Below are 25,849 nucleotides of genomic sequence, written 5' to 3'. Positions count from 1 at the left end.
GGGAAACCACAGGAAAAGTTGGTTAGTTATGCAATGTAAGGAATGAATCTTTCAGTCATTTATATAAATATATACCATATAAACATTATGGTGTGTATATGTGTGTGTGTGTTTGTATTATGAAAAATAATTATTTTTAAAATAATATGATATATTTAATAAAAATAACCTGTTCAATGAGATGAAAATGGCCGAAACCTTAAGTATATTTCCTTGATGTATTGGATTCCATAGAATAATGTTCTTAAGGGGCCATCTTACATTCTACATTGACCAAGTTAAGTTTACATGCAAGATGTTATCCAAACCCTGTTTGAAGATATTTGGGGATCTACTTACCACACAAATGTAGAAGAAGGTAGTGCAGTATCTCATTGCCAGTTTTTACCTTGGATTCCTCTCAGATTCAGCTCTTCCTGAGCGAAGATTACTTTTATTCCCTAAATCTCAGAAGGAATTTGAAGACTGCGTGCTCTCATCTTCATTCTTGCCAGTTTAGAAATATTGAGAATGAGGAAGGAAATTCCCTTTCCCCGTGAAAGTCTGAATCAGAAATCGTGGCACTCTCATTCCTTAACAAAAGGAAAGAAGAATAAACTAACTTGCACACCTCTCCTCATCCAATCTTCACATAGATATTTGGAGGTACGATCTCAGGAGATTGTTTCAGGCTTTCACTGCAATAAGGCAAGTTTGAACAGCTGGCTCACAACCCTAAACCTTATGTATATCTTATTATTGAGATTGGGTCTAACAGTGTTGTCTGTTGGAGTGGGGTGAAGGATAAGAAAGTCAAAGGGGGAGCCATGACTGTGACTCATGTAAAATGGAACAGGACTTTGCCTGGTTGCAGAAATTCTGGCTCAATTGTGGTCATAAAATGAGAACTACCTATATATGCTATCTAGCTTTATAAACCATACATTATTTAATCATGTTGTTCTTTGACTTCACTTGTGACTAACTGGTTTGTACTGTTTTGCCTTCTATTTTCAATAGTATCGGACAGCTCTGGAGGCATTTGCTACATGTTTTCTTTTCAAGGAGCTCTCACTCTCAATCTTACTTGTGTTAACACTTCTGTTTTTATTACTTTGTTGGATTATTTTGTTCCTCTGGGAAATTCAAAAATGCCAGCGATCTCTTTCATCCCACCTGATATTGTTTAGAGGTTTGTCTAGAAAGTACTTCCTAAATATATTTACAGAAGAAGCCTGAGTAATCTGATTACACTTTCACAGAAACACATTTACCTATGTATATGTACATATGTTTAAATGAAAGTTGAAGTTCTTTTCCAGATTAATTCATTTTGGAGTAAGATATGACTTTTATCCTTGCCTAAAAAGGATGCGGTGGCTCAGTGGCTAAGTCTGACCTTGTCAATCAGAAAGGTCAGCAGTTCGGCGGTTCGAATCCTTAGTGCCACGTAAAGGAGTGAGCTCCCGTTATTTCTCCCAGCTTCTGCCAACCTAGCAGTTCGAAAGCATGAAAAAATGCAAGTAGAAAAATAGGAAACACCTTTGGTGGGAAGGTAAAAGCGTTCCGTACGCCTTCGGCGTTTAGTCATGCCAGCCACATGACCATAGAGATGTCTTTGGACAGCGCTGTCTCTTTGGCTTTGAAACAGAGATGAGCACCACACCCTAGAGTCGGGAACAACTAGAACATATGTGCAAGGGGAACCTTTACCTTTACTAAAAAGATTTAAATATTTGAAGCCTGATCACAATTATTCATAAACACTCTGAAATGTTGTTGCTATCAAACGTTTCTCATTTAAAAAAAACACGTTTTCATCATTTTGGTGGAAGCTTCAAAGAAGCTGAGTTATCAATATACCAGGAACTCTTAATTCTTTCTGTAAATCCTTGAATCCTGTGAAAAATGTAAATATCAAGAATTTTTAGTGTTGAAGTTTTTCTTGATAAAAGTTGTCATTTCCTCAAAATCTCATTAGTTTATGATACATACTAAATTATTAACATGTCAGCCATGTGTAAGTACAACTCTTAAGACTGATAATTTTTAGAATGTATTTGATTAAAAAATTATATCTGCCTGTTTTCATTTTGGGTCTCAAGGGGGGAGTTTAAAATGTTCATAAGCAATTCTATTCAACAATCTAATCATTTAATCCACCTAACACCTAATTTGAAAACTATAAATAGCCTGAATAAAAAGAAATGTTTTATGAAAAAATGCCTCATGATTAAAGTTGTTGTTCAATGTGGAACAGGAGGTGGTGAAATGTCCTTCACTGAAGGAGTTTACATAGAAGATGGAGGGCCATTTGGTAGAGTTTGATTCCAATATTCCTCCCAAACTATATATTTTATTAATCTGAAGTATCTCCTAAAATAATTTAGAGAGGACCAGCTTCATTTCCACTGTCTAGTTCTTAAATAGCCTAAACCCCCTCACAGAAAAGCACGATTAGTTCTTGATGTTAAGCATATCTACATTATGCTCCACAAGGTCTCCAGTCAAAGGTGGTACTTAATGGAAAACGGAGGTCCTCTAAAGTAATTACAGTTCTGTCTATTTTATCCTCCTCTTATTTATGTATTTATCCATTTAATAATTTTTAATTGTTATTATGTATGATGTTTTTGATATGGACTGTACACCGCCCCGAGTCCCTTTTGGGAGAGGGGGCGGTCTAGAAGTGCTAATTAAATTAAATTAAATTAAATTAATTGCTTTGATGTGGATATATCGATGTGGATATTGGTAAGTTAAACGTTGCACATGCAACATAAGGGGTTCATCAATCAGGGAATGCTTATGTATGCATAATACTGTTATCTACCTGACTGGCTTTTATACAGGCATAAAAATTCTATTAAAACAAATATTGTCATAAAATCAAGTCTACAACCCTAAATTTAATGAGTCAGAGGTTTTTTTTTCCTGGGTGCTTCCTCTACAAGTTGCCCTTGGTTAAAAACTAGCCTGGCAAGAGTACCATCCTGTTAATCTTAGCTTTTGAACACAGGAAGGACAATAGATGAAATTGTGGTTATGACAATGAGGATTTCTAGCAGGCCACTTTTGGCAGATGAGAGCGAATGGTGGTTTTGTCTTACAAAGTTGACTACTTGCAAAAAGCACTTTTGGATTCGGTTAGACTACAAATAGTGAACAGGGATAAGTCTATCTAAGATTTGCCTGTGCTAATTTATATATGCGCGAGGTAAATATAATTATGGTTATCTTAAATAGAAATTTACCTTTCAGCCTAATAATGAAGACATTGAATTGCCGATAATGTGCCTGCTGACTACTGATACATAATATTTAGGCCCCTGTTATCCCTAAATGAACTTTGGAGTTGGCAGCCCTTCAAATAGAAGAGGCCTTCATCTGACAGATTCTTTTCTGAAAATAGGATACTTGCTGGGGTGTCCATGACATGGGCAAGGGGTCGATTAATGGTCAATGTTATGAATTTAATTATATAGATCACATAATTCATACTGTTTCTGCTATGCTGTTAGGATGCACGTGATCTTATAGTGATTTGCTTTAGATTCCTGTAGATTCATCACCACATTCCTTCATCTGCCTCTCCTGCTTTGTCTATATCATGATTATGCTCAAAGCTCCTTGAAATGCCTTGCAGATTAACAACTTGAACATATATAAACTGCTGGTTGGAAATCACTGAGGACTTACTGCTTGAGCAATTTCTGTTTGAGAACGCATGCATTTTATTGAAGCCCTTTCTTGAACTGGCTTTGACAGCTTGAATGGAATCTCAGGTACCTCCTCCCATGAAAATCTGCTACCATGAAATTGGAAGGCGGGAAATTTATTGAAGGAAGGGTCATTTAGATTTCTTCCAGCCTAATCAAAATAAATATCCATGGATTGTATGAAAAGTGCTAAGCATCTAAAAGATGCTAAAATGATGTCTATCTGAGGTATGAAAAGATGAAAGCACAGGTCCCTGACTTCTCTCCTCTCTTTGTTGTCTTTGGCATTGGTCTTTGAATGCAATCTACCTATCTAAATATTGACAGGGTCATTTTGTTTTGTTTCAAGGAATACTTTTCTCTGGCTTTTAAAATAGTGTTGCCAAACTTGAAAGCAGTTTTCTCCATCCTGCTGCTCTTGTTAGCTGTCTGAGGGATTATAGAAGTGGAATTTCAACACATCTGGAGGCACCAGGTTGAGGTAGGACTATTTTAAAGTAACTATCTATTGTCTTACTGCTGCAGTTGAGAAAAAGGATAGAGACAAGGAAGATATATGATCTCTCTTCCTGACGCTTGGTGTTCCTTTCAGGGAAAAAGTTTGTAAAGATTTGCAGAGCCAATGTGAGAACAACACTTGTCCTGAGAGAAGGTATGTAACCTACTAGCTCTTTTTCCCCACCCCCTTTTACTCCTGTGCACTTTTCTGGCAGACATCCTTGAGCATTTGAGACGGATGTGAGAGAATTTCAGTCCTCACTGGAAAACAAGCCAACTAAACATAACAGATTACATCAGCTCAGGCTTTTCAATTCCTGGATGGTAGCAGCGTGCTAATCCAAACTTCATCCTGGATTTCGCAAAGTAAAACAAGGGAGGCTGGCAAGAGGACAGATTGAGGAAACTGACGACGGCAGGCCTTGTGGGCAAGAGGCTGTATAAAGCTCCAAAATTTGTAAGCTGATCTTCAGAATTTCCACGTTGAGTTCCTCACTCCTGCATCCCTGAACAGAAGACATCTGACTGAACTTTTGCAACCTGTCATTGAGGGCGGTGGAATTGGGCTTTCATCCCACCAGGAGCCATGGCCAGTTTTCTGGTGCTCACTCTACTTCTGGTACCCATGAATGTTAGAGCTACCTGGAGCGCCAACTATGCAGTAGATTGTCCGGAGTCCTGCGACAGCAGTGAATGTAAAAATCCGCAGCATTGCAAGCGCACGGTGTTGGATGACTGCGGCTGTTGTAGGGTGTGTGCTGCAGCTCTGGGAGAAACTTGCTACCGGACAGTTGCAGGAATGGATGGTGTCAAATGTGGGCCCGGACTGAAGTGCCAATTCTTTTCTGAAGAAGATGATTTTGGAGATGAGTTTGGTATCTGCAAAGGTAAAGAATGGTCATTGGATAACATTATCTATCATGACAATTAATGGTCAATGTATAGTTGTTGGAAATTGCTCCAATATACGTATATACACTGTATGTGTATATGTGTGTGTATTGCTCCAATGTATATAAATACCTGCAGATTTATGCTGAAGTAGGATAATTAACCTGTGATTGAAAAAGATAGTTATTGATAGTATTCATATACCTAGCACATGTATCTTCATTTTACCAGAATCCTGTAAAATGGTTCAGAATTTCTCTGCTTTTAGATTGGAAAAGATTGACTAAAGTACCCAAGAAGTTGAGCATTTAATCCTAATTCTACTGGCACTCTATTACCCATGGGGAAACAATATGCAAATATTAAATGAGAGATTTATAAAAGTATTTCAAAAGTGCTTACATCAGTATTCTTTCTCAGAGATATAATGTATTTTTATATGTGCTGCTATCAAGAGAATAACACCTGCATTTCATAACATGGACATAAGCTTTAAAAGGAAAGCATAGATATGGTGATTTACTCTGGTTTCTCTTCAGATTGTATATGTACATCTTTCACCTATATATTATGTAAAAAGCAGAAGTAGAATTCTAGAGTAAAGATAGAGCATGGCGGGTGCCCAATGAGTACAGAATTTGAAATAAAAACTGGAAAAGGACATGGATAAAATAAATCCCAGAGACTTCTAATTCTAAACAGCAACCTCTGAACCCACATTTTGTTGTTCAATAAGTAAACAAGACTACCAATATGATTTTAAACTCCCACTAGAGGAATGTTGATAAACTCCCCTTCTCCTTTAAAATATGCTGGGAGATAATAAGGGTCCTTCAGATACAAGGTTCTGAAATCTTCCAAAATATACTGTAGTCATTTGAATGCCTTTACAGAGATTTTCTTGACTGTTAAGAACAATTTATGTAACTATCAGGTCACTGCCAATAGGAAGTAAGAGAATGAGATGCTTCTGTTATCCAAAATAAACATTCTGAACATTCTTTCTCTCTCCCCTTTCCTCTGACAGAATATAATTTTCTTTCTACTGTCTAAATTGATAAATCCAGTTCAGTCTTAACCAATTAATTTATTTACATAATCTGTAAATTGGTTATTAGCTCTTGCAAACATGGGGGTTTCTTCATGTGTCCTCCTTCTATTAGTAACAAAGAAAAAAAGGATTTATGTTATTCAAATACCAGTAATTATTTTTGGTCATATAAAGTGTAAGCCTGCACTGTAAACAGATAGATGTATAAACCTGCTTTAAAGTATAACATGTTTTGTATATTTTTTTACAAGTTTCCAACTTCAAAATACCAATGTTGATGATGATAGTACATCTAGCTTTCCTGCGTATTTTAGTACCTAAAAGTTGGTTAATATGTTATGTACTGCTGTGTACTAAAGCAATTAACACTTCCCTACAACTAGATTAAATTGTTTAGTTTAAATAATTTTGGAAAAGGAAGATCCATACATATTGTAGCCATTAAACTTTTGATCCATCTAAATTCAAATGTCAGTTTTAGATGTTGATTCATATCTCAATTCAAGAATGCTTTTGACAGTCAGCCTAAATATTTCACAAGGCTGTTAAAGTAATTAGAATGTTAGAATAGAATAAAGCTGGAAGGGACTTTGGAGGTCTTCTAGTCCAGCCCCCTGCTCAAGCAGGAGTACCTATACTATTTCAGATAAATGGCTATCTAGTTTTTTCTTTAAAACCTCCAGGGATGGAATGCCCACAATTTCTGAAGGCTAATAATAAATGAATAATGATTATTTATTTATTGTATTTATAGACCGCCTCTCTCCCCGAGGTATAATGATACCAAATAACTGTTTTTTAAAAAAAGACCTAGTATTGTGCAAAGTCTAGGATAACTTAATTTTACTAGAACAAAATCAACAAAACCATGACTATTAGTAACAATAGGACTGTCAGGTTTGAATTGCAAAAAGCCTTTTGATCACAGGATGGGAGCAAAGAGACCAGGAAAATAAACCAATTGCTATCATGCAGTGGCTGTCTTTATTTCTGCATTCGAGATAACCATTGTAGGTAAGAAGGAAAGACCATGGTTAATAATTGCTTTTTAGGCATGCTCTCTAGCCTTGAGGAGAAAAAAACAAACCCTCACACTCCTACAATAATGAAAATCTGTTACAAGAAAAGGTGAAGTTCCAGAAGGCCATATCAAACTTATCTAGAATCAACTAAATGGGGATGAGAGACATTTTTGTAATACGTGCATTTTGGATCCTGAGATGGAGCAGAAAGTTCTATCTTTCTTACATTCCAAAGTGTATCTGCAGCATACTCAAATTTAGCTAAATTAGTTTGTCAAGGGCCATAATAATGCATTCGATAAGTTTGGTTTGGTTTGGTTTGGTTTATTTGGATTTATATGTAATGTAATAATTTGTCAAGACTTTCCCAACTCCCTCAGTCTGAATCATATTTACATTCAGCTGATTTTTTTTAATTAAAAAAATGCTCTCGTAAATATTGCAATACTTTTTCTTTTAAATATTTAAATGAATAGCACAGGCATCCATCGGACCCGTGTGGGGAGAGAATGTCAAAATGGCAACCAAGAGTCTCTGCCCCTTTTTAATATGTGCCATGACACAGATGCCCCTGTAGCAAGCATCTACATTAAAGAGACATTGCCCCTTATTTTTGTGTTAGCTAAACATTATGGAAACTACCTTGGTGGTATCAACAGTTTAAACCAGGGATGGGTTCCTGCCAGTTCTAACCTTTTTTATAGAAGAGGTTTCACATATCTATAGTGGTGTTTAGAACCAGTTCCAGCTCCCCCCCCCCTCCTGTCCGCACATCATCAAGATGAAGAGCGAGAGGAGGAATTCTGGGAGTTGAAGTCCACAAGTCTTAAAGCTGTCAAGTTTGAACACCCTTGGGTTTTTTTTCTAAAGAGTTAGGGGTGCAAGGGTCTTGTAGCTTGACAGCTTTAAGACTTGCACACCTCAATGCCAGAGTTCCTGAGCCAACATTTTGGTTGCTAAGCAAGAGCGTTGTTAAGTGAGTTTCACCACATTTTACAAGTTGGCCCACCCAGTCACATGGCTGGCAAGCCACTCCCACCCAGTCACATGGCCAGCAAGCCACTCCTACAAAGCAGGCCACACCTACAGAAGAGGTTCTAAAACATTTTGCACCCACCACTGGTTTAAACCCAGGAAAAAAAATCTGTCTTTTTTCCCTCAAAGGTGACAGATATTTCCTTTTAGAGGTTTTAAGCAAGAGGCTGCTTAGAGATGAGGAAAGATTGCTATAGCCACAGATTTTGGCATCATGGAAAAATTGGATTAAATGACACCCAACCCCTTCAAGCTCATTGTAGGAAAGGATGTATCTTTTTTGAAGATTATATGCATTTACACATGAACATGCCATATGAAAACAAGGAATATGTTTATTGTCTCAAGCTTCATTTATTTTTCCCTGCTATTTCAATATTAATACAGTCCCAAGCCCAGTGGAATTGTTCTACCATCACTCTATGCAAATAAACCTTCAAATGAAAAGAAAATATAGATAAATAATGTGGGTAATAGCACTAGACTTTGTACTGATTGATGTGAGCCATTTTTATACCTAGCCAACTTTATCCTCCCAAATATGTATTTTAAAAGTCTGAAATCTTAACCTCTTGGATATATATATATATATATATAGATAGATAGATAGATAGATAGATAGATAGATAGATAGATAGATAGATATAGATATAGAGATATAGAGATATAGAGATATAGATATAGATAGATAGTTAGATAGATAGATAGATAGATAGATAGATAGATAGATAGATATAGATAGATATAGATATAGATACAGATACAGATACAGATAGATAGATAGATAGATAGATAGATAGATAGATAGACAGACAGAGATAGATAGATAGATAGATAGATAGAGATATACAGAGATAGATAGGAAGATAGATAGATAGATAGATAGATAGATAGATAGATAGATAGATAGATAGATAGACAGACACACAGATAGATAGATATAGATAGATAGATAGATAGATAGATAGATAGATAGATAGATAGAGACACACACAGATAGATATAGAGATACAGAGATAGATAGATAGAGATACACACACACACACACACAGAGAGAGTTGAAAAGAACATATTCATAAACTATGAAACAAAGGTAATTTATTTCCAATGTAGGAAGATAAATATTACTATAATGAATTACTATAATTACTATAATGAATTTTCATGTTATTATATGGTGAAAACCTTCCTCATTTGGCATTCTCCGCTTGTGTTGGAACACAACTCTCATAATTCCTAGGAGTTCCAGGAATTGCAATCCAGTATTTCGGACAAAACATTCTTTTGTGGAAAAGAGTACTTAAATGAAGAGGTGACATTTTATACCATCCAAGAATGAACACTGTTGAATCTATTACTAAATAAACTGAAAATAAAAATAATTGTGAAATAATGGATTACTTTGTAACAATTGTGTATGCTTAGGATTGTGAATCTTCTGCATATTTCTTGAAGGAAATGCCTTCAAGAAATGTGCTTTCAAGAATCAATGATTTAATTTCATGGTATACATGCCTATTCAGTAAAATTCAAAGAGGCAACTATATTTAGAGGCAACTATATTTAGAATTGCACTCCTAACATTCTACTTAACTGTTTAATTATCAAATTTGCATGCTGCTGAATCTTTTAAACCTATAGTGGCTTGCAAAATGCTGATGTAGAACAAAACCTTCTGCAATATAACAAATCTTTAAAGCATATTGTTTTCTAATATTTTATCTTGCAGAGTGTCCTTATGGTACTTATGGGTTGGATTGTCTAAGAACCTGCAGCTGCCCATCTGGCATATGTGACAGAGTAACTGGGAAGTGTGTAAAGTTTTCTTTCTTCCAACTGGCTGCATCCAAACCTCCCCACCAACGGAAATTACTGCCACCTACAGGTAAACCTAATTGTATACATTTCTTAAGGATATAAAGCAGAGTTGTCAAACTCAAGGCCCACGGACCAGATGTGGCCCACAATGTGGTTGGATCCGGCCTGCGGGGCTGTCCTGCTACCCAATGCGAAGAAGAAAGATCAGGCCAACATAGCTTCGTTCTGGTCTACCCAATGTGAAGAGGAAACATGCCAGCAGTTTAGGGAATGTTGTCAAGATGGCCATACCCATACAGTTGGCCACACACACACACACAAACAGAGTTGGCCATGCCCACACAGTTGGCCATACACACACAGTTAGCCATGCCTGTCCGGCCCCCCAAGGTCAAGCACAGTCTTGATGCAGCCCTCAATGAAATTAATTTTGACACCCCTGGTGTAACACATTAGAAGATTTGTCCATGTCAAGGGTATTCTCATTCGCAAATTGTATTGAATTAATTGAGTTGTGTATCGCAATTGTATTATATATACCTGAGAGAACCTCCTGATAGAAGCAATCCCCTGATGCTTTGCTTCAAGAAATATTTGACCCTGGTAATTATTTATTGGCTCAGAATTCAATAAATGCATACTGAGAAGACTGTTGAAACTTAATAGGCATGAGGCATGGTGCTTTAGTAATACTGTTGTTGTAATCAAAGAATGATTACTACTTCCCTGATTATTCCCCTGACCTCCCAACTCCTGCTGTGCTGCCCCATTGTGGCAGCACCATATTCCTAGGAGGATGAGCAAAGAATGCTGGAGCATATGCCAAAAATATATATTCCCAGTAGGGTCACCCACATTTGCCCTGCTAAATCTATTTTGGCAGCAATGTTTTAGGAAGATGATGGAGGTACATGATCACATTACTGACACTGGCAAAGGCATCAATTCATACTCTGTGGGAGGAGGAGGCATAAGTAAACCAGTTCTATATTTTCACCAAGATAACCAAATGGTTAGAAACTCTTAAGAGTCAACAATGACTTGATGGCACATAATCAATTTAAAATGTTTGATTATCTTAATTTAATCCTTTATTGAAGCACTGAGCATTGCATTTGGATATTAACATTTTGATTCTTATGGAAAACTTGGGAGATTTACTATATCATTACAAATTTGTTCTATAATAATATCCACATTCTCATCTCTCTTACTTGAACATTGCTCCTGAAATTACATGAGCATATGTAAAATCAAATTCCCATCATTCAGTTCATAAGATCATCACTAAAGGGTTTAAAGCAGGGATCACCAACCCATGGTCTGCGGACTGGCACTGAGCCATGGAATGCCAGCAACCGGGTCACGCAAACAAGCGAAGCCCCATCTGCGGGACGCAGGCAACTATGCCCCCTCTGGTCTGCAGAAAACACTTTCTCCATGGAATCAGTCCTTAGTGCCCAAAAGGTTGGGAGCCACTAGTTTAAAAGTTTCCCTGTCCAGTTGAGACCAGTCAGGGAGATGGTGCTCAACTCTGATTCTCAGCCAGGGGTAAAATGCTCTGAAGTCTGCTACTGGTTCGCTTGCATGTGCATGGGCACCAAGCTTTTTAAAATGTTTTAAAACATTTTTTTTACTCCCGGTTCTCCCAAACCGGTACTTTAAAAATGCTAAAAAAAGTTTTAAAAAGTTTCGATAATCAGCTGTGCCGTCCGATTGTCAGAATTTTCTTTTTACTTTTTAAAGCATTTTTTTAAATTATCCAGTTCTGGCAAATCGGTAGCATTTCACCTCTGTTCTAAGGAGTCGGTATTGTCTGAGAGACACTCATCATGTGGCCAGCATAAAAGATCATCATAATGTGTTGAGAATGGACAAGATATTTAAAGTTCTTGATTCAGACAAAACGTTAGTTAAAAATCCACATCTTGATTAAAAAAAAAATCTAATCCCCCTTTTTTCTCATTTAAACTTTTAGAGAATGACATGGGATCTGGCGATGGTAATTCCGTAGAAGAGGATTTTGTGAAGGAAAAAGACATTCACTCTCCAATCATGAAATGGCTAACTCCTCGCTGATATTAGCCTATGTGGGTTAGATTTCTAACCCAGGCTTTCTTCTAATAGTGAATGTTCCACAAACCACTTTAAAACAGTCGATCTCTTGCAGAGGAAATTGTAATTTTTTTAAAAAAGAAGATCCAGTTTATGTATCTTTGGGGAAAGATTGAATTTCAGCAAGAAACTGTGTACAGTGTACATGATTTTTAGAATATCTTCTGAATACTAAATGTATCATGAATTCTTGAATGTAAAATATAGTTGGAACTTGCATATTGCTGCAGCTTACCTATATATTGAAAAACACATATCTCTTATTTTTTAACATTCTCGATTCTATACGTCCTGCACAAAATATTTATTCATCAAAGAACTGAAAATGTATGGGGGATAAAAATTAGTATATGAATTGTCTAGACTGAAATCCTAATTCCAGCAGTAGAGTAACAATAATACAGGTAATAGCTGTTGAATATGGAACCAGTGTCGATTCTGAATCCTATAGCATATTATTTGCCAGCAAGTCCACTGAATACAGTAGGATTTCCTTTTCTATGAAGCATTCAGAAAATGTACTTTACGGCCACCATCGTATTCAGAGCTAAAACATAGACTAAACAACTTTTTTTTTACTGTTACCAATTAGCTTTACCCGCATTTAATTCTTCTGACTCAGATACAGATAGTCTCTCCTTCATCTCTGAGTTACTACGTTAGCATTGCTAGCCTCAAAGATTAGTTTTTTTCCTGTTGAAATCAAGAAGATGGTAAAAGCTTTACGGAAGACTGATCTTAACAATTACCTTCCTTATGAGTAATTCATTTTGTGAAAATTAAATTGCGAAAGCTCTGTGTCTCATAATGCATTTATTGGGATTAAATTCATTATTTCCTTTTGCGGTCAATCAAAATTTAGTCTGGCTTGAATTATGCTGGCTTGAATCGTAAAGCTGAACTGTGTATCTGAAGATTGCAGTTCACAATAAGAGTGCCAATACAATCAACATTACAGAAGTGCAAACACTTGCTCTCTAAGTTAATGGATCATTTGAAGGCAAATAAGATTTGAGGCTCCTTCAGGAATTCTGACCTGCATAAAAAGGAGAAAGTTGCTTGTGTGGTTTGGTGGGCAGGATGAAAGAGTTTATTTAAATAGTGTTGTGAATATTTACATGAGTATAACTCTTTCGTTGTTTGCTTTGCCAAATATGATGAATCCTTCAAAGTTGTGTAACTAACTAACAGCTATTACAATATAAGACTGTATTTCTATAGTTGTTACTGCTCATGTAATTAATCCCTAATAAAATGGATAAAGCCTATTGCTTCCATATTCTGAGTTCTGTCCAGGTTTAATTTAATTCATTTAAATTAATTTAATTCAACATACATACAGTTTAACCTTGGGTATGCAAACGTGCTCCTTCATTATGATATTTTTGCACCAAAGGCAAATATATAGTTCAGATGGGGCTATCAGGCATCCAGCCAAAGGTGGACATATTCTCCTTTTTGTCCTCATATCCTCTGTCCAGCAGGCATAGCCTTAAAGTCAAATACTGTCCGGCTTTTTGAGTGTCTCCTGTATAGTGTGGGGTGGGCTTAGACCATTTTCACAACAACAGTCATTCATACTTTCATGTATTGTGAGCTGATAAATTGTCTGCTTCTTTTTTTCATTTTTCATTCCACAGACTCTAAAGCTTAGATTTGAATAATTTATTTCCTGATTCCAGCAATTAGCTTTAATCCAGCCCCTTCAAATTTATGACCAGTGTAGTCTCTAGACTTGTATGTTTCTTTGGTGAACTTTGAAAAGTACACAGTTATCAATTCTATATTATTGCTAGCACATGTTCTTGAAAATAAATATCTCTTGGAAAAATATTGCAATTGAAAAACCAGTCTTTCTGAAGCTGGAGAAAGTTCTTTCATATACTGTACATGTGAGCCTAATTTCCTTTTTTTTTTTGGTATTTTTTGTCCTTTTCTCATTTGACCTCCTTTTCAATCTTACATCACAGGCAATCTCATTATCTTGAAAGAATTTAACCAAACAAGATGGCAATTTGGGAATCTGAACTCCTAAACATCTAGAGCATGTGCTGGCCCCGCCCCCGCCCGGTTTAGGAAAGGGGGGGGAGTTCCGATACGTCACTTGATACCCGTGATCTAGAGGGTGGTAGATTGGGAAAGCTTGAGGCAAATAGTTATATCTACTCAATAATTTTAGAAATTTTGTTTATGGCATATTTAAATTTCTGAAAACTCTCTTGAATTCAGTACAGGTCAAAACATATACACTAAAATAAACACCTCAGTATAGTTGCAGGTTCCAAGAAGTTATTTTCCACTTTACACTAGGAATGTTACTAAGGGAGGAAGGGAGAGAGAGAAAGAGGGAGAGAGAGAGAGAGAGAGAAAGAGACAGAGAGAACATGGCTGGATTCATTCATTTGATCAGTTCTGGCATAACATAAGGTATGAATTCAGTCACTGTGTTTTGTAATCATGACCTATGGCTTAATAATATGGTATATTAGCCTAGCTAATTATGATTAACCAGAAAAATATTTGTTAATCAAACCATAGCACAGTGTGTTCTTTGAACTCAGCCCATGTCTGATATAAAAGTGAAATGTGTGAACTAACAATTGGGTTGTGGAAGCATCCTCATGTTAATTAATTGTGTCAAAAATTTCTTAGAAGATCTACTCACATTGAGGTTGCAATAACTTAGCCTTTCATGGGAACAGATGTCTTATTTTATAATCATTCAATCAGTTGAGACATGCTTATACATAAATCTGTGGAAGTAGAAAGCCCATCTATGTTACTGAAACATCACATATAGTACTTGATCACACTTTTCAAAAATGTACTCTACACCGACCTCTATCAGATTTGGAGATTTATACTATTCACTCTGTTGTAACTTGAAACATTGAACATGGTAACCAGACTTTTTTTGTCAGGCAAGAAGACATAAGAACAGAGTACTAAAAAAGAAGAAGAAGAAAAGCCTAAAATGTTCCTACAATTTACAGTTAGTCCTTGATTTATAACCATTTGTTTAATGACTAAAGTTACAACAGTGCTGAAAAAGTGACTTATGATCAGTCCTTGCATTATAAATGTTGCAGTGCCCTGCAGGCATGTGATCAAAATTTGAATGCTTGGCAACCAGCATGCATTTACAATGGTTGCAGCATCCTGAGTTCATGTGAATGCCACTTATGACCTTCTCAGGGGGCGTCCAACAAGCAAAGTCAATGGAGGCCGGATTTATACAACAACCTCAGTGATGTGCATGGCAACTGAAGTAATTCACCTTAATGACCACAGCAAAAAAGGTTGTAAATTTGGGCACAACTTACTTAGTGACCACACTGCTTAGCAACAGATGTTCCAGTCCCAATTGTGATCATAAGTCAAGGACTAGCTGAAAAATACTCTATCCTTATTCATGGCATCTGTTATGCTTATATTGACTTAAGGGCAGCTTTTGACTCTATTCCTCATGAGAGACTAGGGAGGAAACTAGCATCCATTGATTATCACTTTCTGAAGCTGATAATTTTGTTATATCCAAACATACAATGTAAATTATAGGCAACTCTAATAGTGATTGAACCTCTCCTGTTCCTATCTGTGCCTCTTTTCCCCCCAGCTTCTAGACAAATGACATGATTGTGACCCTTTCTAAACCAGAATTTCACCCTCTCTTGCCCACTGTCCTATTTCAATTGTCTTGAATGCAAAAGACCTGGCCATTTTACCTGTACCCCAGGTGCGCCTTAGCAGATGCTTAGCTGATTTAGTGTCCTATTGTTCTAAGCAATTTATTGAAGTCAATTTCACAAAAACCAAGGCTCCAATTTTCTTTGGAAACCACTGTAAGTCTGCTATTAAATGGGAAGTTAACAAAAGACCAACTGAAGAAGTTAAAGATTTCAAGTCCCTAGACATCGACATCAACTCTCCATCCTGTGGAATAAACAACTTTGTGACCTCTCTACAGGTAGTCTTCAACTTACAACTCTTCTCTTAGTGACCATTCACAGTTAAGATGGACTCCCGCAAAGGTACCTACTATCCAGTTCTGAAGTTCCATGTTCTATACTTAGGTCCTCGTTGAGCTAGAATTTCCCTTGGAGCCCACATGAAACTGAGCTAACTTGAATTTTGGTTGAAACAAATTTTGGAGAGGAAATCTATGGTTCACTTACCCTACTGGATAGATTTTAAAGAGTCAAATTCTGATTCTGATCTGGCATTTCTAGTCTCTCATCCCTTATAGCATCATCACTCAGTCAAGATAAAGCCTTAAATGAACTAAAACAAAGTATTTGGGATTAAGATCTATAAAATGACAGGGTCAAAATCATCCAACTCTCTAATGGCACAACTGAAAGTTCTCCATGGCTATCTCCATACTATAATATCCTGGCTGCTGTGGTCCGCCAGCAGACTCCGACAGTGAGGAGGTTGGGGAGGAACATGGGCCAGTCCTGGAGTCTGGGGAAGGCTCTGATGAGTGCTTTGCATTGGAGGCAGAGATGGGGCCAGGGCCGTCCAAGGGAACAGTTAAGGAACAAGGGTTGACTCGAAAGTAAAGGCACAGGTGGACTGTGAATGGTACCTCCCATAGGGAATAAAGAGGAACGAAAGGGGAGTGGAGTTTGCAGGACACAATTTGTTCATTTAATTAGTGTGAAGATTTGTTCATGACTCTCAGAGACATCTTGCCAAGCACATCTGGGAAAACCCGAATCTGAGCTTCCTGGGTTTTCCCCACCCAGTTGAGAGTTCATGATCTTGCTCCACACCCACAAATCCATCGCATGGTCCAATCTTCCACAGCCATGCTGGCAATTCCACCCATCAAGTTCCATTCAGGTGCAGAGGTGAAGAGACAAAGGATGACCTTGGATTCTAGAAAGGAATTTTATTTTGATAACATCACATTCTACTCCTTACTATTCCCCCCTCCCAATTACTCACTAATGAAACAGCATAGTAGAATAGAATATTAGTGTGGCAGCCAAAGATCCCAAAAGGAACTGGCTGCATGGCTGACACATGTATTGTTACACTGCCCATTGCAGCACTCATGATGTCTGGTACTCATAATCATTGGATTAGCAGAAATTTTAGTTTTTCTCTGAACAAGAAATTACAATCTTCTTTTTGCAAGACCTAACTTTGACAGCCACTAAAAAGGTTGCCAGGTTTCTAGATATAACTATGATTTACAGAAGCTGGGTGATATACTCTTCTCATTAATTGTTTCACATTTGCTTTTTCCCCTGTATTTTAAATGTTGTACTTTCCTGTATTTTATTAGTCTGGGATCATAAACAAATAACTTACTATATATAAACTTTTTAAATGGTTAGTCTGTATGTTAGGATGTGAAGAATGTTGCTTATGCCCAGAAGTTCTTGAAAAAAGAAAAAGATAAATAAGAAATGTGTGAAATTCTGGTGTAGCTTTTATAAAACCTTAGTCCTTAGTGTTCATGAATGTTAATAAGGAAAACATCTTTCATGCTATCTTTCAAAGGTCAGGCTGCACAGCCCTTTTACAAGGTACTAAAGAACAGAGATTAATCTATCCCACGGGTACCAAAGCATATATTTTGAAAGTTAGGTATCATAATTAACACCTGTCTATAGCACTGTATCTCTTTAAATAGCTGTTTTGAGCACTGCAAAGTTTTGAAAGTATTTCCTGACACCTGGAAATTTGGTAAATATTTCCTGTTTTTATTGTGTCTGGAGAAGACAGGAATTTTCCAAGTTGAACCTGATTCCTTGACAGACACTTGGATGACCTACAAATGGGTATTTTTTTTTCCTTATTGGATATCAATATGAACTCATTTTATTTTGGAAAAGGCAAAATTGTTGGGATTCACAGCTAGTTGAATGCTGACTGTGATGTTATTTTATCCTTTTAAAGTAACTAAAACATTTTGCAAGTGGGGATATGACATTATTTTTAACATGCAGTTCATCATAGTTATTAGCCATCCTTCACACTTGCTATTTTTTTTTTCATTCTTGGTGGTTGCAATCTAAACACAATTACAAAGGAGTAAGCCTATGGAACAAAGTAGAAGAGATAATAGTGTAATCCTCCCATCCATCCATCCAGCAAATGCAGAAAATTTGTATAGGAACACTCTCTAACTCTTATAAACTGATGATAGATAGCAGATAGCCTCTGACAAACTTCATTCCTGAAAAGAAAACCTTGATATATTACATTCACAGTTTCATTTTTCTGTTCTATACCCATCCATCCTTTAGTTCACCTTGGTGCTCAAAACCAAGGGCAGCAAAATGTCTTTGGATAGCTTTGTCCATTTTAAAGAAAGCATTTGTTTAATTCTTTGTTTCAAAATATTTAAAATCCTCCCAAGTTGGCTTACAAAATACCAGCAACAACTACCAGTATCAGGAGGCTAGAGATAACAAGAGATCAGTTTGGTGCAGTGATAAAGGCATCCAACTAGAAAATGAGAGACAGTGAGTTATAGTACTGCCTTAGTCACAAAGCTAGCAGGGGACCTTGGCCACTCACTCTCAGCCCTAGGATGGAAGTAATGATAAACTACTTCTGAAAAACCTTGCCAAGAATAATGAAGGGATATGTACAGGCTATTTCTGAGAATTGGACACACTTGATTGAATGAAAAAAAAGGGACAGAACAAAACCAATACTACATTAACATTCAAATTCTCAAAACCTTTCAACAAAAGCACTCTGGCTTCACAGCAGTCTCAACTTAATGGCTTCTATACCAGAGTTAAATCAACTTAGCTTTCCAATGCCACTGATAACCAATGGACGTCAGCGATCAACCACCATAAACTTTTCAGGGACTGGAGCATGATATGGTTTTGATGCATAAATCCACGTATAAGTCGATCTTGTCCTTAACCAAAGGCACCAAAATGTCTTTGGATAGCTTTGCCCATTTCCACTTCTTATTTGTATTTCAGTCACTTGCCTATTACACAACCATCTCATATTAGTTTACCCACATTGGCACATTATTCTTTATTTCCCTCTTCCTGACTCCAGTTAGAGAATATGTACTGTGATATTTTTATGGCATTCTTATTTATTATTATAGACAGGTCATTCGTCCACACACAATCAGCAGATGTCAAACCTGACTTGATGGCACCTAGCTAACAATTATTATCTAAGAAGATTGGTGGGGTGGAGGTTTTTAGCCAACGTTGGTAACAATTGTGGATAATTTTATTTGAATAGTTGCACAGAGGGAGTTGGATTTGCTGGCCTAAGTTACCAATTTCCTTTTTTTATTATACTGTGATCCTTTTTATCTGTCACTGGTTTTATTCATACTGTTCTAATCTTGTAAATCACTCTGCAGATTCTGAGGAAAAGTAGAGTATTCTTAAGAAAATAATCAGAACAAAAGAAACAGAATAATTCTAAAAATCTTTGTGTCAACCACAAATTGATAACAAAATATTAGGAAAATAATGTTGGTTGTCTTTTTAATTCCAAAATGTACTACTTGGAGAATTCTGTGCTTGTCAACATGATGAGAAATGGATTTCAAAGTGCAGAAATGAAGATCAAAGCATTCCTTCTCTTCCTAGGTCTATTTTTGAAGAACAAGGCCAAAACACAAAACTGAAAAGCTATTGAAATCCAAAAACAATATTAGCAAGACGTGAAGAATGGAATACAATGGAAGAGGAGAATGCAAGAGAGTCCTTGCAGCTGTGACACATTTTCCTACTTGCTATTTTTAGCATGCTATTCCTGATTTTTATTTTGGATTTGTTTGGCCTCCTATAATACTTCCCTAACTCTTTTATAGCTCTTCCTTATAGAATGCATTTCAAACATTTTTTTCTTTCCTTCAAAGGAAACCCAAGCACTCCTAGCCAGCTTTAGAGATATGTGTTTATCTTGGCAAAGTTAGCTTTCTTGGTCAAGTACCATTTGAGAAAACTGTTCTCTTGGTTTTTTTTTCCTTTTGCTTCTTAGTATTTATGATTTTCTAGATATCCTTTGAATACAGTTATGAAAATTTATTTTATTTATATATCAAATTCTTCGTCTCCCTTATATTAGATTATTAGATTATTAACAGTTCAGGTCTAACATTATAGCCCTATTTCATTAGCAGAATAATTTGGAAGTGAAATTTAGAATTAATAGAACACTTGAGTTTTCCAAAAGGAAATAGAGATTTAGAAAAAGACCACTGAATTTGGGCCCAAGAGAGATTTTGCATGACCATATATTCTAGTGGAGCGAAGACATTCCTTTATATAAAGGCTTTTTAATAGGAGGTGCTTTGTTTGAAACTCTCCTTTATTGGAAGGGCTGCTAGTCTATTTTACAGAGTTTGGTCCTAGGTCAGTGATGGCAAACCTATGGCATTCATGCCAGAGGTGGCATGCAGAGCCCTCTCTATGGGCACCAGTGGTGATTTTCAAAAATTTTTAGAACCTCTTCTGTAGGTGTGGCCTGCTTTGTGGGAGTGGCTTGCCTGCCATGTGACTGGATGGGCATGGCCAACTTGTAAAATGTGGTGAAACTCACTTAACAACGCTCTTGCTTAGCAACCAAAATGTTGGCTCAGAAACTCTGGCATTTGAAGCATGCAAGTCTTAAAGCTGTCAAGTTACAAGACCCTTGCACCTCTAACCCTTTAGAAAATAAAACCCAGGGGTGTTCAAACTTGACAGCTTTAAGACTTGTGGACTTCAACTCCCAGAATTCCTCCTCCAGTCATGTTGGCTCAGGAACTCTGGCATTGAAGTGTGCAAGTCTTAAAGCTGTCAAATTACAAGACCCTTGCACCCCTAACCCTTTAGAAAAAAACCCCAGGGGTGTTCAAACTTGACAGCTTTAAGACTTTAAGGTTTAGATAAGACTCTTAGAGGTGGGTGGGGCGATTGGTGAGCCAGCCAATCAGTGAGCGGTGGGTGGGGCAAGCATGGTGCGGCGAGCAGGGGGAGGGAGCTGGAACCGGTTTTAAACAGCATGGTAGATTTGTGGAACCTCTTCTATAGAAGAGGTTAGAACTGGCAGGAACCCACCCCTGATGGGCACGCCTGTTATCGCTAGCTGCTTTTCCGGGTTCCGGTGTACATCCGCATGCTGGAACCCGGAAGAGCACAGCTGACCGCCCTGCACATGCACACCAGCCAGCTGCTCTCTTCTGGGTTCCAGTGCTCCGGCGCACATGTATTCACGCACATGTGCACACATTCCAGTTTCGGTACTCGGTTGTTTCATGGCTTTTGGGACTAAAGCACTAATACAGGGCTTAATGTATCACTTCATTGTCCCACTGTCCCATACTGGTTCTTTTCTTATTCTTTTGTTTACTGGTTTAATCAGTGTTTCTCAACTTTGGCAAATTTAAGATGGGTGGACCTGAACTCCCAGAATTCCCTAGCCAGCCCAGAATTTTGGGAGTTGAATTCCACCCATTTTAAACTTGCCAAGATTAAGAAACATTGAATTAAAACAACCAACATTCTGATCTGGGGCCCTTATTGTCCCAATATCTTGAATTAGACTATGCAAATGTTATAAGTTTAACCTCAAATCATCTTACTGTTTCAATTGCTATGCTTTTGATAACATTCTGCCCGATGCAGAGATTAGGAGGTTTAGAAGCACACATATTTTTTCTGAATTGACATTTAGTTCCCTAAAGGGGAACCTGAAATTCGAACCTGAAAGTAATTGTTAGCTCATTTTGTTAGGGTCAGCCTAATCCCCCATTAAACTATTAACCAAGATAATGCTATTTTAGTGCCCTGTAGGCATTAAAACGTATTTGTACTTTGTAGGATGTGCAACAAAAAATGAATGTTCTTGTGAATCATGGATGAGAAGCGAAATGTTTTCAAGGAAAAAAACAAGAAAGTCCAGTTGCCTCCTGAAAAAGCATCTTTGGGACAATCATGACGTGGGTGACTGACAATCTCTACAGACGTTTAACTATACAATTTGGGATGATCTCCCTTTGAATGTGGGAGTAGGAATGGATTTCCAGAGAAAAAATTGCAGACTATAGGTACCAAGAGCACTACTCAGGTGACCCTGAGGACACAGGTTAACCTCCAAGTGGCCTCAAGGACCTTCTAAAAGGATGCAAATGACCAGCTGTCTGCAAGGAGTGTAAATCCTTCCATTCCCTGCTATCCTGTCAGAGCTGAAGAAGCTTCTTGGATGAGAAGTGAAACATCTTCCCAAAAACATTAAAATAAACAAGAAAATCCAGTTGCCTTCTGAAAGAGCACCTTTGGGATAACCATGACCTGGATGACTGGGAATCTCTACAGACTGCCAATTATTTGTAAAATATATGGAAAGAATTACTTATTACTTTTATATTACCATTTTCAGTGATAGCTGGCATTACTTCCCTTCATAGGAAGAGAGAGAGAGAGAAAGAGAGGGGCAGAGACAGAGGGACAGGGACAGGGAAAGATTAAGAGAGAGAGGAGAAATTATCCAGTGTTTTTCAATCCTTATGAAGCTATGGATTTTGTTGTGTCTTTTCATATTATTTGCAATTTTTTAAGAGCATGGTGAGTGAAGTCTTTTCTGTTAATCTTTTTGGATTAATAGAAGGCTGGGTGAAACCTTTTCTATATAAAAAAAGGAAACTGCTCTTTTCAGGAAAATTGCAACTTATCCTCAGTTGATGGAAACAATGCAACTTTCAGACAGAATGGTGCCAAAGGACCAGTGAATAACTTTCCCAGTGAAGGAGATAAGCAATATAACAGTTGATAGGCGTGAACGTTGTGACCTAAGTCTGTAACCCTGATAAAGAATTTTCAAGTATTATAGGCATTGCCTTACTGATTCCCTAATCCATTACAATGAACAAGATGCTGGGGGGGGGGGGTCATGAAAGATCAGTCATACTCAAAGAGTCTATTGGGATAACATTTTGGGGTAGAGGTCAAAAGCTCCATCTAGCACAAGGGTGTCCAACTGGGGCAACTTTTAAGACTTCTAGACTTCAATGCCCAGAATCCTCAGCCAGCCATGCAACAACCATTTCTGGGAGTTAAAAGTCTGCAAGTCTTAAAGCTGCCAAGGCTGGACATTCCTTAACCTAGCAAAATAAAGAGCAGCATACTGAGGCTGCAAACGAACACATCCAAAGATATCGTTTTTAAGTAACGGGGCAGTGTCCCTCCAGCTGAAGGGAAAGAATGTGTATGTAAGGTTACCAAGGCAGTATGAACATAACATGTACATATGTTCTATGTGTAAATAATGGATATCAGTGAACCAGTATTCAGCCAGTTCTGACAAGTTCTGGAGAACCAGTAGCAGAAATTTTGCGTAGTTTGGAGAACTGGCAAATAGGCTGGTCCACCCCAGATGCCTCCCAGCCTCCCAGCTGACTTTTTGTTGTTGCCCCGAACAGGAGAAAGGAGCTGGAAAGAGGTTAGTGGGGTGGGGAGGGAATGGGGATTTTGCAGTATCCTTCCCATGCCAGACCCTCCAAGCCACACCACACCCACTAAATCATGCCCGCAGTACCAATAGTAAACATTTTTTTAATCCCACCACTGCAGTGAACTGATTTTTTTTTTTACCATGGTTTGTGTTTGAGAGCCCAGACTGACTAATCTTTGTTCTTCAAATTATTTTACAGAAACATCTCAGAGAACACGTGATCCCCATGTCTACAAAGCAGAGGTAAATTAATTGAAAACAGGTTTTAAGGTAGAAAAATGTCAAAACCAACACAGATTTTATAATTCTTGCCAGTCTGAAGAGCAGTTGCTCTTACCAATTGTCTGAAAGTACGGTAAATCTGACTGACCTATTTAGATTGAACAGGCTGATAGAGAGGATTGCACAGTATCAATATGTTTCTGGCGGTGGAATACACACTCAGGGGTGAGATAGGATTGTCATTAATAAATTCCTTCTGATGATCAATGCAATACCTTCCTACTGGGAAGAACAATGCGCCCCCACATGTGCTCTCTATTGTTCCTTCTCCAATGAGAATACAATTCACTGTTTATACTAGGTAGGAACTTAAGATGGTTTGGGCTTTATGTCTCCCTGATTATCATAGTATAATTAGGAATTAGAATAGAATAGAATAGCAGAGTTGAAAGGGACCTTGGAGATCTTCTAGTCCAACCTCCTGCTTAGGCAGGAAACCCTAACCACTTCAGACAAATGGTTATCCAACATCTTCTTTAAAACTTCCAGTGTTGGAGCATTCACAACTTCTGGAGGCAGGTTGTTCCACTGATTAATTGTTCTGTCAGGAAATTTCTCCTTAGTTCTAAGTTGCTTCTCTCCTTGATTAGTTTCCACCCATTGCTTCTTGTCCTGCCCTCAGGTGCTTTGGAGAATAGCTTGACTCCCTCTTCTTTGTGGCAGCCCCTGAGATATTGGAACACTGCTATCATGTCTCCCCTAGTCCTTCTTTTCATTAAACTAGATGTACCCAGTTCTTGCAACTGTTCTTCATATGTTTTAGCTCCAGTCCCCTAATCATCTTTGCTGCTCTTCTCTGCACTCTTTCTAGAGTCTCAACTCTAGAAAGGGCAGTAACATGGGTCAGGGCAGCAAAAAGATAGAGACTGTACTTCAGACTATAACTTCAAGAATCCCTCATCAACTTCTCTTTGAAACTCATTAACAAAATAGGTGAATATGCAGAGGACTCAGTATTAGGTTGATCTGTTCCAAAAAGGCCTGCTTTGTTAAATATGTTTTCTAAGTGAAGATATTCTTTTCCTAGCTAGAATCAAGCTTCGATGTGGAAATTCCCTGTATCTGTGCAGAGAACTGCAGTGTCTTTTTAGGGTGTGCATTGCTCGCAGCTGATATGTGTGCAGAGGTTTGGTATGGTCACAAATATTTCAGACATCCTAATGCACTGATTGGTGTCTTCCCTTAATGGCCACTGTGGTGGCCATCTCAATGAGTAACACTTGTTTGGCTGGCAAAAGCAGTTTCAGAGTCACACAAAGGAATTTATTTGTACAGCCATTGCTCTGCTGTTGATTCGGATTTTGTTTGACCAAAATATTCAGCTGGCTGTGCCATGTATTTCCAAAGAACATAGTTTTAAGTCAGCGCAGCGATGTTTACAACCAAAGCACTCCTAGGGGCTTTACTGCAGCTACTCCAAGCAGTGTAATTTGAACTAATAATATTCTTTTTTTAAAAAAATGCTAGTTTATTTTTAAACCTTGACATAATATAGTATAGAATCCATTGCCCAGAATTTAAAGTATTTTGTTAGACACCCAACTATGGTCTCCAGTGTTATGGAATGTGCTGTTTTATTTTTCCCTTGAGAATCTGAAAGGCTAAAAGTAAGATCACAACTAAACAAAGGCATATCAATAACAGGAAGCTGTTGGTGAGAAATACCCTGATCTTCCTGTAAATTCACGTCACCGCGCTCCTCAGGGACAAAGGTGCACGAACAGCCCAGTAAATAATTATGATTTAATATGGGCCTTGCAATGCTGTTTACCGTACAACAACAAAAAAGAATTGTTTCTCAGGGTGCAAAAAAAGCAAATAACAGAAACCCGTATCAATCTAATCAGGAAACACTGATGTTATGTCTGGGTCAGCTGCTGAAAACAGATTGCAACCCATCAGTGCATTGACTAGATAGCAGGGCATGCACCCGACAAGAAAGATCGGTTCCCAAAAAATTCGGAGGAGAATAAACTGGAAAATAAAAGCCAATCAACGTCTTG

The 25,849-nt window shown here is 37.6% G+C and overlaps 1 protein-coding gene across 1 annotated transcript; it reads left to right on the top strand.

Moving 5' to 3' along the window:
- The first annotated feature begins 4,468 nt into the window (after positions 1-4,468).
- ESM1 (endothelial cell specific molecule 1) lies at positions 4,469-13,388 on the top strand. The gene is made up of 3 exons (XM_081943749.1): positions 4,469-5,083; positions 9,925-10,080; positions 11,992-13,388. The coding sequence occupies exons 1-3, from the start codon at positions 4,783-4,785 to the stop codon at positions 12,090-12,092; spliced, it is 558 nt and encodes a 185-aa protein (XP_081799875.1). The 5' UTR covers positions 4,469-4,782; the 3' UTR covers positions 12,093-13,388.
- The last annotated feature ends 12,461 nt before the right edge of the window (positions 13,389-25,849 follow it).

The sequence above is a fragment of the Natrix helvetica genome (genome assembly GCF_964273705.1).
Source record: "Natrix helvetica genome assembly, chromosome: 2".
Lineage (NCBI taxonomy): Eukaryota > Metazoa > Chordata > Lepidosauria > Squamata > Natricidae > Natrix > Natrix helvetica.
This window is presented reverse-complemented; position numbering and strand designations above follow the sequence as displayed.

Bases quoted from the DNA above. Each gene is read 5' to 3' on its own strand.
- ESM1 (XM_081943749.1), top strand. From the start codon at position 4,783: ATGGCCAGTTTTCTGGTGCTCACTCTACTTCTGGTACCCATGAATGTT. The intron at 5,084-9,924 runs GTAAAGAATGGT...TTTATCTTGCAG, and splicing joins TGAGTTTGGTATCTGCAAAG to AGTGTCCTTATGGTACTTAT. The intron at 10,081-11,991 runs GTAAACCTAATT...TTAAACTTTTAG, and splicing joins GAAATTACTGCCACCTACAG to AGAATGACATGGGATCTGGC.